The 14147-nt window shown below is 34.0% G+C and overlaps 1 protein-coding gene and 2 long non-coding RNA genes across 3 annotated transcripts in view; all 3 read left to right on the top strand.

Annotated features, from left to right (window-relative positions):
• The first annotated feature begins 1008 nt into the window (after positions 1-1008).
• On the top strand, positions 1009-3058 carry LOC117318815. The gene is made up of 3 exons (XR_004530464.1): positions 1009-1106; positions 1388-1480; positions 2973-3058. It is a non-coding gene; the product is annotated as an uncharacterized LOC117318815 (long non-coding RNA).
• Positions 3059-5732: 2674 nt separating this feature from the next.
• LOC117318816 lies at positions 5733-6979 on the top strand. Its single transcript, XR_004530465.1, has 3 exons — positions 5733-5774; positions 6041-6136; positions 6892-6979. It is a non-coding gene; the product is annotated as an uncharacterized LOC117318816 (long non-coding RNA).
• A 1888-nt stretch (positions 6980-8867) lies between these two features.
• Positions 8868-14147, top strand: part of LOC117318800 (scavenger receptor class F member 1-like) — a 19672-nt gene continuing 14392 nt past the window's right edge. The window contains exons 1-5 of the mRNA XM_033873755.1: positions 8868-8871; positions 9156-9251; positions 9990-10079; positions 10274-10402; positions 12948-13065. Of these exons, the coding sequence (XP_033729646.1) occupies positions 8868-8871; positions 9156-9251; positions 9990-10079; positions 10274-10402; positions 12948-13065 (437 nt within the window). The remainder of the gene's footprint in view (positions 8872-9155; positions 9252-9989; positions 10080-10273; positions 10403-12947; positions 13066-14147) is intronic.

The following is a 14147-nucleotide window of genomic DNA, read 5'->3' as shown; positions in this document are numbered from 1 at the left end:
TTTATTGATAACCACGCCATTTCCATGTGTATTAGCACCGGAAGTTGGGCTGCGCATGTGCGTATAAAATGTTACTGTTACTGAGTTGGCATGTTATCCGATTTAATAAACAGCGCTGACCGTTACAGTCGTACCCTGAACACCTCGGCAGTAATTACGCTATTGTTTCAGCAGTTTAAAGATTTAATAGGCACCTGTAAAAACATCAGCCGAGTAGATGTACCGGTGTGTTAGAGATTAGTTCCGCTTGAGCGAGCGGGTAGATGAGTTGTTGACTATCGTGTGTACTAATATCGGCGACCGCCTTAGGAAATTACCTGATGTAAGTAAAGCAGTACTTTTTTATCACCAAGAGTTGTTGTTATAAGATTCCACGGACAAATTCTTTAATGAATTTATGAAACACTTATAATAGCATGTAGGTTTGTAGTGCCGATATATTCAGTATTACAAACGGAATTTAGCTGTTGAAAAATGTCGGCGTTTACTACCGATCGTTGTTGGACACGAAAATCATACTTCGAGTTATTTGATCATTTCAAATAGGATTTTTATTGTTGGGACCAAATTTTCACTTCGTAATATCCGAGTTTTTCGAGTTTTCCGAGTTCGAGTTTTCCGAGTTTTCTTTACTAAGATAAAGAGAGAATTCGGCCGGGACTGACGAGGTACTTCGAGTTAAGCGGGGTATTCGAGTTTTCCGAGTTCGAGTTAACGAAGTTCCACTGTACTAGGTTAACTAGTATGACAATAAAAATATGTGTTAAACAATGTCAGATATCTGAAAAATAACAATTACTAAAGTTTTGAACTTTGTACCGGTGCCAATATAAGATGTGAACGTATGCATATATAGTTCCGATGTAACATTTTGTATAATGTAAATTTAACGCTTAAAACAAAAACAAAATGGTCAATTAGGAATTTAGTAAATACGGTCATTATAACTTATTCTTATATCATAACTTATACCGTGAACAGATGATTATTATGTAAATGTTTGTTATCAGATTGTGTTCCTCAGAACTACGGCATCAGATGTGAACAGGATTGTTCTACAGATTGCCTGGGTAGTCGATGTGAGAATGTCAACGGCTTCTGTGAAGGTGAGCAGCAGATTCTAAATTTACAGTTTCATTATATAATATTTCTATATTAATAAACACGAACTCATTTTTTTTTAAATACGATAATATTAACGAGGTTAATAATTGAATCACTTTTGTCAAAATCAGCTAAAACACAAAAACAGAAGTACATTCGAAGACTAAGTTTCGAAGGGTATACTATTACTATTACAATAATAAACTGTTAAAATGATACCGTAGAGGAAACAATTAATAAGTTATAAACTATCATCAGTTATGGAGGTATCCTATATTTCTAGGATGTATTGCTGGGAAGTACGGTAATACCTGTGAAAGGAACTGTCCTGAAAATTGCAAGGACACGTGTGAAAAGGAAACTGGACACTGTACAGGTTAGTGAATGGTTATTACAACTTTCATTATCAATTTTATAATGCTTTCTGCTATGCATTTTGAAGTATGACTTAACATGAATTTTACCTTGATCTGTATGACGGGTTAAACTTGCTAGTAATCATTCCGTGATAGCTACGTTGTATGGCTGATTTTGAAGAGTACGTAGTGTCCTGATAACAAGCTCGACAGGGATATCCGATCGTCAATGATGCTTTTACTAAAAAAAACACACATGTCTTTAGTATATCTTTAGATAAAATTCAAGATCTTGCCAAGGTCTCTGCTACTTGTTCTGATTAACTCTTTCATATAATCAACCTCGTATGGAAATAAAACACAAGTTGATTGGTACAGTCTGTTCACCTGTGTATGTTAATAGACTTTCAGAAGGTACTTTTAGAATCAAATTTGAAACAAATTCAACACTGACTTAATACTACTAAGAAATGAAGTAAGAAGTTTGTATTAAAAATTGAGTTGACGATCTTTCGAGTCAGAAATAAAACTAATTCTTTCAGGATTTTTATTAAAATTGGATTCAAAGTGGTAGTGTTTTTTATAATGGATGCATGTCAAGTACCAAAGGTAACACATTTAAAAAAACTCACAATTAGACTGAGTTTTATCGGATTGTTTTCCTTCGAAGTACAGCGTTATTTGTGATCAAGACTCTTCTACATATTGTCCTAGCAGACTGTGCGAGAAGAGGAATGGGAATGAGAAACCACGATGATGATTATAATTACAATGTTTCTGCAATCAAATGTTTTTTATTCTTAATCAGGTATTTTTGTGTTTCTCAATTCATTTGTGAATTATTTACCATTCCTTTTACTTTACATCGTCAACACTATATAACTACTATTGTCTAAACGATACGATTAGGGAACGGTGGTATCTGTTACATGTAAGATAGATATTCGTTGTGGAGGAATCCTATATTTTCATAATGTTTTCCCAGGAAAGTTCGATGATACATGTTATCAGAACTCTTATGCAAACTTGTTATAAACAGTGTTTATAAAGAGCACATGGTACTGTTAAGGTGAATTATAGTTTATAGTATCGTACACGAAAACAATCGAACTAGATTTCCTTATCCTTATAATCATTGTTGATAATCTAAAAGATATTTTACTATTTTCAAAATATCTTTTTATTTAATTAGATTTTTGTGCTGGTAAACCCTAGAAGAGGATCCATGGAATTGTGTTCACTAACAGATAAAATGATGGATATGTAGTGTGAGCTTTTAACAAAATAACTTTTCGTCTTCATTAGATTTAGCGATAATATATTCAACAAACACACAATACTTATTTCCAGACTAAAAAAATATATACCGTTTAGTTTGTTTTGCTATTTAACTCAGTCACTTGAATAAGATAATGATTAAATGTTGTAATCTTCTGAAAATGCTCCCGATGGTAAAACGATAAATAATATCCGTTAAAATCATCATCATTTTTGGTGAATTCTTTTTTTAAGAATGTATTCATGGCAAGTACGGAAACACATGTGATCAGAACTGTCCTGGACATTGTAAAGATATGTTGTGTGAAAAGTCCACGGGAAACTGTATTGGTGAGTTATATCTAACTATATCTTTCTACCCATGTTTCTCCACGTACCTCTCAGTACGTGATATCCGTTCAAATAATAATCAATTTTGGAGGATTCTTATATGTTCAGATTGCATTTCTTTGGTAGAATATAAATAGAAATTAAGTGTGGTCTGTGGCCACATCATTCATTAAAATAGTCGACATCATTTATGATTCGCGTTCAATATAATACAATTGTAATGACTTTACATACTTAGGTAGCACACATTTGTCATTTAATATATTTTTAAGATTGTGTTCTCAGCAATACGGTAATATATGTTGGGTTGTTTGTTTTTAGCATCTTAACAACTCATTCAGGTTATAAATGTGTTAAATGATGCTGACGATGAAGAGATAAATAATATCCGTTAAAATAATCATCATTTTGGGAGAGTTCCTATGATTTCAGATTGCATTCCTGGAAAACACGGAAACAAATGTGGTCAGAACTGTCATGCAAATTGTAAGAATATGTTTTGTGAAAAGACCACGGGAGACTGTATTGGTGAGTTATATCTATCTACTGTGTAATCAATTTGTATTGTGAGCTTTGAAAAAAAAATGTACCGTTTAGTTTTTTGCTATTTAACTAAGTCAGTCAATTGAATAAGATAATGATTAAATGTTGTAATCTTGTGGGAATGCTCCTGATGGTAAAACTATAAATTATAGGGTACCTGTAAAGTACGAAACGAAAGCAAAACGAAACGAAACAAAGCGAAATCAAACGAAACGAAACGAAATTAAACGAAACGACAAATGAAAACATTGAGAAAAATAAAAATGTAGACTTTACAAAGGCCTAAGTATCCCTTTCTCATCGGTGTTAAATCAACACACAGGAAAGAATGGATTTATAGCAATATTCACTCAGTTTTTTAAATATAAAATAACTCTATTTAGATAATATGCTTAGTCCACGACTTATAGGCGTGCAAATCGCGTGGTGTATTGGTGCAAGCTCGATCTAAAATCACGTGACAGAGGTGCAACACCTTTTAGTGTAGGAAAGCCAGGCGTGTATCTGAAAGGCGCGATTCGTATAAAAACGCCGGCTAAACGCGCTGTTCCCGTATTGCTAGTATCGGGAGTGTAGACAGAATGGAATCATCAAAGGACGACTCTATTTCTGTAACTTTGATAACTGTGAATAATTATGGATATGTTTTAGACAATATTTAAGTACTGGAGTATTTAAGTGGATTTCCTATGGTTTAAAAAAGGAATACATTTTATTTTATTTCAGCTTTGCTCGGAGATTTTCGTAAAACCAACTTATTTTCTTCACCTTGATGCTTGAAATAACGCTAATAGTAAGTTAAACTAGGTTAACTTAGTAACGTCTCTTTATTTTGAAAGTAAATCTAGTTGGCTATCGGTGATTTTTAATTATCAGTGGGTAAGAAATAGTGTATATAGTTTATGATTATAAATTGATGATAAGAAGATCTTTTACCAGTATTTGTGATTATTTTTGGTAGAATCACATATTTAATATACAAACTTTTTGTACACACATTACACTATGCGATTTGTATGCCTGTTAATAATGGACTAATCATAGATACAATAATAAAGCACCAGTACTTAAATTAACCGTTTACGACTGGCATCCGTCTGATAGGACTTGAATTGTTGTCCCGTGTGAGAATGTCTAACTTGCACGAAAAAGATCCCTCAGCGGTCTTTTGGTGTGATAATTAATATTTCGAAATATATCTTAGGTGTTTAGATCGACGTCAAAAACCTTGATAAACTAAATTCACAGGGTAGGGTCTTCTCTCTTCTCCCTTCATCTTCGCTAGGTAAGCGTAACTGCTACAAAATAGTGCTAGGTTAGGACCCATTCGAATCTGGGAGTCGCTTCCAAAAATTAATCACAGCATCAATTAGACAGACGACTCTTTTCCAACCCACTTTCTTTTTTCATTCTATACTGTTCCCATTCTACTCAATTTCCTATCTATTCTCGTCCGCTGAAAGGCCACAAGGCGTTACAGTTTTTTTTATTTTCAAAGAGACAGATACAAAAATGTCCTCATACATGGGGGCTAGCGTTCGCCATGCTTCTTTCTTCCTATTGCGATCGATTTATTCCTGTGTGTTGTTTTTACACTGATGACAAAGGGACACTTAGGCGTTTGTAAAGTTATACATTAAATGTATGTTTTCTGTTTGTGTATTTGTTTTAAAAAAAAATCATTGTTTTCATTTTTCGTTTCGTTTCGTTTGATTTCGTTTCGTTTCGTTTATTTTCGTTTTGTTTCATTTCGTTTCCTTTCGTTTTGCTTTCGTTTCGCACTTTACAGGTACCCTAAAATAATATCCGTTAAAATCATCATCATTTTTGGAGAATTCTTTATTTAAGAATGTATTCCTGGCAAGTACGGAAACACGTGATCAGAACTGTCCTGCAAATTGTAAGGATATGTTGTGTGAGAAATTGTGTTGGTGAGTTATATCTAGCTAATGTGTCATTAATATGATGGTCAATGCAATACGTGGGGCAGTGATTCTCTCCGATTACCCCAGATAAATGATATTCGTTGAAATAATCATCATTTCGCAGGGACTCTTATTATTTCAGACTGCATTCCTGGGAAGTACGGAAACACATGCGATCAGCACTGTCCTGAAAGTTGTAAGGATATGTTGTGTGAAAAGTCCACGGGAAACTGTAATGGTGAGTTACATCTAGCTAATGTGTCATTAGATTTGTCAAGTGGCGCAGTGATACTCTCCACTTACCACCCCCACCCCGCTTCCATCTGGGCCTACATGAGTCATGAACAAAGTCGAAACAATTTATGATATATTTTCACTATGATAGGATTAAAACTGATAGCATTATACACACACTTGTAATGGTTATACATACAATAATATCGAAAATAAGGTAGCACACATTTGACGAAGTAAATCAATGTTATTTAATATATATTTTGTAAGGTTGTGTTCCTCAGCAGTACGGTTTTAGATGTGAACAAAACTGTTCTACACAATGCCAGGGTCAGTTGTGTGAGAAAGTCAACGGGGTCTGCAATCGTGAGTAAAAGCTTCAAGATACATAATTCTTAAAATTCAAATATAGAATGTTGCCAATAAATTCACGATTATAACCGTTAATCATGCAAGGTCAACAGCAACGATGTAAAAGTTTGAGTTCAATAACATACCGTTGAACGAGATACAAGTATATTAGTAATATTAATTAAATCGAAAGAAGAGTGTTTTTACATACAAAAATGTAGCATACTAGTTTTTCTTATTACTTTAAGGTTTATTGTTTTTATTATTATCATCGTGTGTCGCCAATATAATTCAACGGTTAGGTCACAACTAATAAAAGTTAGATGAAGATTTTACCTCACACGGACATTTTGCGCTTTTCATTATCGTAATATAGGTATAGATAATATTACATTTCTTTTGATCATTTGATATATTCATTAAAAATACTCATGTAGTAGCTGCAGCAAGTCACCTAAAGCATTAATTGATAAAACACTACAATTTTCTGTATCCAAATAATAGATCTTCGTTATGTACCTTAAATAAAAGTTAGGTGTTTTCTTTAACATGTGATAGTCATATGCTTATAACCCAAGCAAATACAACCCAAATAAATACACACAAACTTATTTTATAAAGTAAAACGCTAATTGTATTGTTGTAAACTTATTTGTCGTCGAAATAACGAAATTAGGGTAATGCCGATGATAATACAGTGACATTCAAAAGACAAATCGATAATGTGTGTTAAAGTATCATTTGCTACGGAGAGACATTATATTTTACAGACTGTATTCCTGGAAAGCACGGTACTAACTGTGATCAGAGCTGTCCAGAAAATTGTAAGGACATGCTATGTGAACGGTCTGCGGGATCATGTAATGGTTAGTTACTGTTTGATATAGATAGTATACACAAAACTATCTAACGTCTGAAAGTCCATGACGATTATGGGTGTTTAAGGACTGGCATCTTGGTCCTTTTTGCAAATGACTATATATAATGTGAATGATTGACGTATACGATGATCAATTTGGCGTTTCAATATTTCAAAACATTTCATTTTTTATCGTATCAATGAATTTGTCTTATATAGTAACTATCCATGTGATATAACTGATGGAAAATAATAGCCGACAAAAGTGGATTACGACCAATTTTGCATTTTTATGCTTTCGCATGTGGGTTAATGTTGCATTTGTAATTGAACATAACAAAACTCATTGTTTTGAATAAACAACATTCTCTAATAATTTCCTCCTCAGTTCTGTGTGTTTTCATAACCGGATTTCAATGTTTGGTGTCCAACGTCCTTATCTGAATGTATTCTTCGGTCCTCGTGACCCCGCGTGGTCACGTGACTACATTAACATTTGGCCGGAAAACAAATAAACGGGAACCACTTGTTCATGATACTTAGGCATTAGAGGAAAGTGTTGCACATTCTTCTATTTATTCAAGTAAAGTTATTCAATAGCGTTAGAAACTGGCATTAACTGACGAGGTACACATTATTTTTTATAATACTGTGACGATGTTAGACTTTTTCCTAGGAATGTACAGCATTTTGCTTTGTTCACGTACAAATAATTTCAAACTGTTATCTGTTTCATAAGGATTTATTTTAGATAATGGGGTGCTCTGGGACGAGTTATCTACATGAAGCAAGTTTTAATTTCATGTTTCGGTATTGGAACTCGTCAGTGTTAGTTAAATGTCAGAGACGGCACATAGAAACGAACACATGTTGATAGACGAATGCAATAGATCGTTGTAAATCTAATTGATTAAATGCAGATGGTTTCCAATGGCATAGAGTATGGTGTAGATTCGTTCGGTTTTACAAGCAAGTTTGTAGATACAACACTGTGGCAAAACAACCATATAATCATATAATGTGGTTGTCCATGTTTAAATTTCACACATCATTACTTAAGATTTCCTTTGATTCTCTTTTTTATAGATTGTGTTCCTCAGAAGTATGGTATACGATGTGAACAGAATTGTTCTACGAATTGTCTGGGTAGTCTTTGTGAGAAAGACGGTGGGAACTGTCTTGGTGAGTAACAGATGAAAATTTTAAATAAGGTTATTGCGTATTTACACAGTGATACCCATGCAGTGCCTGCACTCATTAACGGAAGCAACGAATATAAGCAGACAATTGTGTATTATTTACAATATTGGACATTCTTGGGGCCCTAGTTTGTCCAATAATTTATATAAAAGTCAATTTTGGACTTATATACTTAAACCACACACCCTCGTTGTTAATATTGGACAGTTTCAGTATCCGTTTACCATGTACAATAACCCGAGAAGGCTATTGATACAATATAGGAGATTTGTGTAATGTAGCATTATTTGTGGCATTCAAGTGACGACAAGATATATAATGTAATGTAGCATTATTTGTGGCATTTAAGTGACGACAAGATATATAATATCGTGATATTGAAGTGACGACAAAACGGTGATATGCGTTAAGGTATCATTTTCTATGGAGGAAAATTATATTTTACAGACTGTATTCCTGGAAAATACGGTACTAAGTGTGATCAGAACTGTTCAGGAAATTGTAAGGACATGATGTGTGAGCGATATTCAGGATCTTGTAAAGGTGAGGTACTGTTGAATATACATGCAGATATTATACACCAATAACGATTATGGTTGAATGATATTGCTGATACGTCAAAAGATCGCTGTAATATCTTCCAATTAAATTATCATGACACGGCTATGATGTAAGTCATTAGCGGTTATGGGTACAGTGTAAGACTGGCATTGTGGTGTTTTATGAAATTTTGCTTGTTTGTGTCAATATCGCGTTTCAATATTTCGAGAACATGACAATTCTTCAGTGTATTAATTAATTTGTCCTTAATATGGTAACACTCACGTGTTATATCTCCTACAAATGAATAAGGAGGAATTATGCATTCTTATATTTAAAACTGTTAACCTTGCAATATTCTTTTCTTAAAATATGATAATGTCCTGAATATACTTAATAAAACCATTAGATTGAAAATGTTTGTTTTTTTTTCAGAATGTATCCCAGGAAAATACAACAACACCTGCGAACAGAACTGTTCAGGAAATTGTAAAGACAGATTATGCATAAAGGATACTGGACACTGTTCTGGTAGGTTGTTTGTATTCAAATTTTTCCTAATTTTAAGTTATTTAATTTCAGTGGTATGTTATATTTCAGATATGCTATTATTAACAGAACCCCCCCCCCCCCCCCCCCCCCCCCCCCCCCCGCCCAAAAAAAAAATAATAACAATGATAATAAAAATATTAATAAACGACGACAGAAAAGATGGCTATAGAAATTGTTCTTATTGTAGTCAGTAAAACATCCGTTGGTATTTAAAATTATTTCTAACATATCCGTATTCATTTTTTATATTACACATTTAATAAATTTCAGCTGTGCTAACATAAAACCATATAAAATTTCCTGAGAGTCAAGGCTTGTTATTTTGTAAATTCGGGCAAAATTTGCTTTACACAAATTATTTACACTATTAAATTTTGGTTTTCAATTTCAATTGATTGTCCCGCCAAGAAAACATATTTTATGTCATGGTCAATTGAAATATTTGAATATTATATATATGGATTTATAACATGACATTTTTAATCATATGATGTATATAGCGAGATTGAATATATTTTACGCTGCACATGCCTAATTTTGTATTCGTTTCGTTAATACTTTAACTGTATTGTATCCCGAGGAAACTACAGTAACATATATTAATAAGAGAGTAAGAATATAATTATATTTCTGAAAAACAAGTTATGTTGTATATAAGTATTAATACAAACAAATACTTCTCATCTTCGTCATTATATTACGTTATTTAATTTCCAGGTTGTTCAGGAGGATTTCACGGTACAAACTGTTCGATGAAATGCAATAGCATTTGCGTTAAATGTGATCAGCAGAGCGGGGAATGCACGGGTAAGTGTATTTATAGCAGATTTGGTATATATATATATACTGTAATGAACAAATTATGAGGGAGTTATTTAAACAATATGTATGATAGTGCTGTTGTTATATTATATATATCTTATGATGAAAAAACCCATTATGATTGCGTGCTATTTTACGGTAGCAAAGCTTTAATCTTGTTTTTTTTTTACTTTCTATAGACTGTAAGGCGGGTTTATACGGAGTGAAGTGCAACATGACATGTGGCCATTGTAGTAGCTGTGATATAGACACTGGTGCTTGCGTGACCGAATGTGAATCTGATTACGAAGGGGAATTCTGCAATACAAGTACTTGTATTTTTATGTCTACCCATGCGTTTCTTCTCAATTAAGTAAAGATAAACTGCAGGACGACATCAAAACTGAATCATTAGTACAAAATGCATAGTTAAATAATAGCACAGCTCAACACAGGAAGAAGACATTTTTATGAGGCACACAAATTCATTTTCTCAGGGCGATTCTGTGGTTCTTAAGGATGTGAAAACTCTGAGACGGCATAGGGAATGACAGCGAGCACGCGGTATGCCGCTATTCACAGTGGGATAGCGTCGTCGTTGTATGTAGCTTAACAATATCCTAACTGATTTCATAGGACATTGGTGATGGCGCGGTGAATTGGTTTCACATCAACATACCTTTAGGAATGCTAGACAACTAATAAAACATCGGTCAGTTCCATAGAGACCAACCAACCAATTGTTTTCCCATAGACTTTAGTGTTAACATTTTGGATTATTTCATTCAAATTCTTGAATTGAATATGACGATTATGGTTTATAACAAAAGTTTAGGGTCTGATATAACACCTAATCAAAAAAAAAAAGTTGGGTCCTTCAGCTCAAATTTTCTCCGGGGTAGCCATTTTGAAAATAGATGAATTTCGCAGTAAAAATTCTCAAAAATCCTAAATATTTACCTGTTTACTATTATTACGTGAACTTTTGGGGAAAAAAACAATCGGACTTACGAAATTTATATCAACATTTCTTATTGATAGTTACCTATCAGGCTACATATCTATTTTCTCACTTCATAACATACTGGCCAATCAGTGGCTGCCAGACATTTTATCCTTGGCTCAACTTTCTATACACAGGGGCTGTTTCAAAAATATATTTTTTCAATTGGTTGGTTGTTCCCTATAGCATCTTTCACATTTTTCAAATATAACTTTTCTGGAACAGGATAGAACCATAGGATATGCTATCAAAATATGCAGTGCCTGACTGCAAGTCTTAGGCTGGTAGGTTGATTCTTCTATTGGTACCGGATATGAAATTCTTAAGAGAAAACCACATTAAAATTGAGTTAATTTTGAAATGTAAATTTTAATATCTTGATAAGCTTTGAATTTAAAGTGATGGCTTTTGGTTAATAGCCAAGTATAGAAATCGTGCTACTCAGAAATATAAACAAATAAGATATAGAATAAAGATCAGGGGGAGATAACTCAATGTTATCTCATCCACCCCCTAATTTCTGGTCTTTTTGTAAAAAATGAAGAAAAAAAGGCCGAACGAGAAACAAAATTAGGAGTAGAGCCATTATTTAGATAAAAGAGTCGACACACAGACACAGGACACGGAACCGGGCTAGTGATAACAAAAAATAACCAGATATATCACCAAACACTGAACTGGGGTAGTGACAACAGAACAACCAAACACATCACCGAATACCGAATCGGGGTAGTGACAACAGAACAACCATACACACACCCACACATTGAACCGGGGTAGTGCCAGCAGTACAACCAGCATACCACCGTACCCCGAGCCACGATATATACCACTACCATTGAAATATAGAATGTATGTCCGTATCTGCCCGGTCTATGGTCCACCTTGTAAAACTACATGTGTCATCTTTTCATCATCAATCCCCCCTGAATCTCAATTTCTCTCTAAATTCTGCTACAATGCCTCCAAGAAGAGATTCCCGTCCGAAAATGTGCTAGTCGGTCCCATCATCTGGTTTCTAGGGACGCTAGATGGCACAAAATGTCATATGCGGTAGCTCGCTATAGAGACCAACCAACCAATTGTTTTCCCATAGACTTTAGTGTTAACATTTTGGATTATTTCATTCAAATTCTTGAATCGAATATGACGATTATGGTTTATAACAAAAGTTTAGGGTCTGATATAACACCTAATCAAAAAAAAAAGTTGGGTCCTTCAGCTCAAATTTTCTCCGGGGTAGCCATTTTGAAAATAGATGAATTTCGCAGTAAAAATTCTCAAAAATCTTAAATATTTACCTGTTTACTATTATTACGTGAACTTTTGGGGAAAAAAACCAATCGGACTTACGAAATTTATATCAACATTTCTTATTGATAGTTACCTATCAGGCTACATATCTATTTTCTCACTTCATAACATACTGGCCAATCAGTGGCTGCCAGACATTTTATCCTTGGCTCAACTTTCTATACACAGGGTCTGTTTCAAAAATATATTTTTTCAATTGGTTGGTTGTTCCCTTCCAAGGATATCACAACTCTCGTAAAAAAGTATGGCTTGGCAGCACTCGGTAAACTTCGTATTGACCAGCCAAACTTTTAAACTCGGGGTTGAGATATCGCTGAATGCGGAGAAGACCAATGTAAGATTTTATTTATCACAAATACAATTGACTTCTTGTACGCTGAATAGGCAAAATAAGTGCTAGGTCGAATACAAAAGTTTGTAGAATAATATCTATTCCAGCTTGCAAACGGCTGTTTTAAAATATAAATCGTGCGACAATGAAGTTTTGTGCTGTATTTCCATTTTTGTTAAGTGTTTGAATATTCAAAATTCTTTAATGCTATTTTTCGCTGTAACAGAACAAGCCCAACAATCCGAAAGTCCACCACCAGTAGACGTTGGACCAATAGTAGGAGCTATTGTAGGGGTGATTGTTGTAGCTGTCATCGCTATTGTTATTGTCATCATCGTCAGAAGGTAATATATATCAATGTTTATCGAGATGTAGAAAACATGTAGCTAGGATGTACAATTTACACATAATTCATCATTTATATGACAGTTTTTAAATTGTTCTACAAATATGTTTGCATAGCAGAATATGTTTATACACAATACACATAATCTATACACCGATTCCTCTTTTGATGACGTGACACTTCCACGATGCAAAAAAGCTCACCCTCCTGTGTATCATTCCACCCATTAATGTGTTGACCCTCTCCCCCTTTAATCGATTTCGAGAGTCACAGTTTTAATGAAGATATTTCATTGATGAAAGAGCATTGTTAAAACACAATATTCAACAAGTTCATTATGGATGAGGAACCTCATACTTATACATTTGTGACATTCGATGTATTCGTGCCATATTTCCACAGACGTCGCCAGAGTGATGGTAAACAGGAATCATTTACCGATATCGGCCGTTCCAATGTACACAAGAACATTTACAACGAACCGCAAGACCCATCTGGCAAATCTGGGGTTGCAGAGAGAAACGTCTACAGTAATCCATTAGGTGATCCAGGTTTCATCTTGAGAAACAAAACATAGAAAAAATAATAAGGGGAGACTATTATCCTGGCCTCGAATCTCGTGTTTGTCTCACATACCCACCTGCAAAAAATATGCGCAGCAAATACCAATGCTCACGATCGACATCATAAAAACATGTTTCGATATTGCTATGATAGACATAGAGAATATCTAACAGTGTCTTCAGTAATAGCAAATATATTTCACGAGTTGGGCTAATATTTTGATTTTTCACAATATACTTTGGGATATTCTGTTGATTACATTTACAGTAAAATCTACCGGGAAGTTTTAAAGTAATACCATTGATCAGTCAAATCAGCCAAAGTGATATTTTTCAATATAAGAAAAAATGTGATATTTTTCACTAGTGAATAAATATTATTTTTAGAATGAACATTTCACTGGTAAAAATGCAATACAGTCCGATACTTCAGGGGTAATTAAGATTAAATGTTCTGCGATAGAAACAGAAGACCCGTCTTGCAAACCTGAGGTTGCAGAGAAAAACATCTACAGTA

The sequence above is a fragment of the Pecten maximus genome, unplaced genomic scaffold (assembly GCF_902652985.1).
Source record: "Pecten maximus unplaced genomic scaffold, xPecMax1.1, whole genome shotgun sequence".
NCBI lineage: Eukaryota > Metazoa > Mollusca > Bivalvia > Pectinida > Pectinidae > Pecten > Pecten maximus.
Note: the sequence above shows the minus strand (reverse complement) of the source record. Positions and strands in the feature narration are given on the sequence as shown.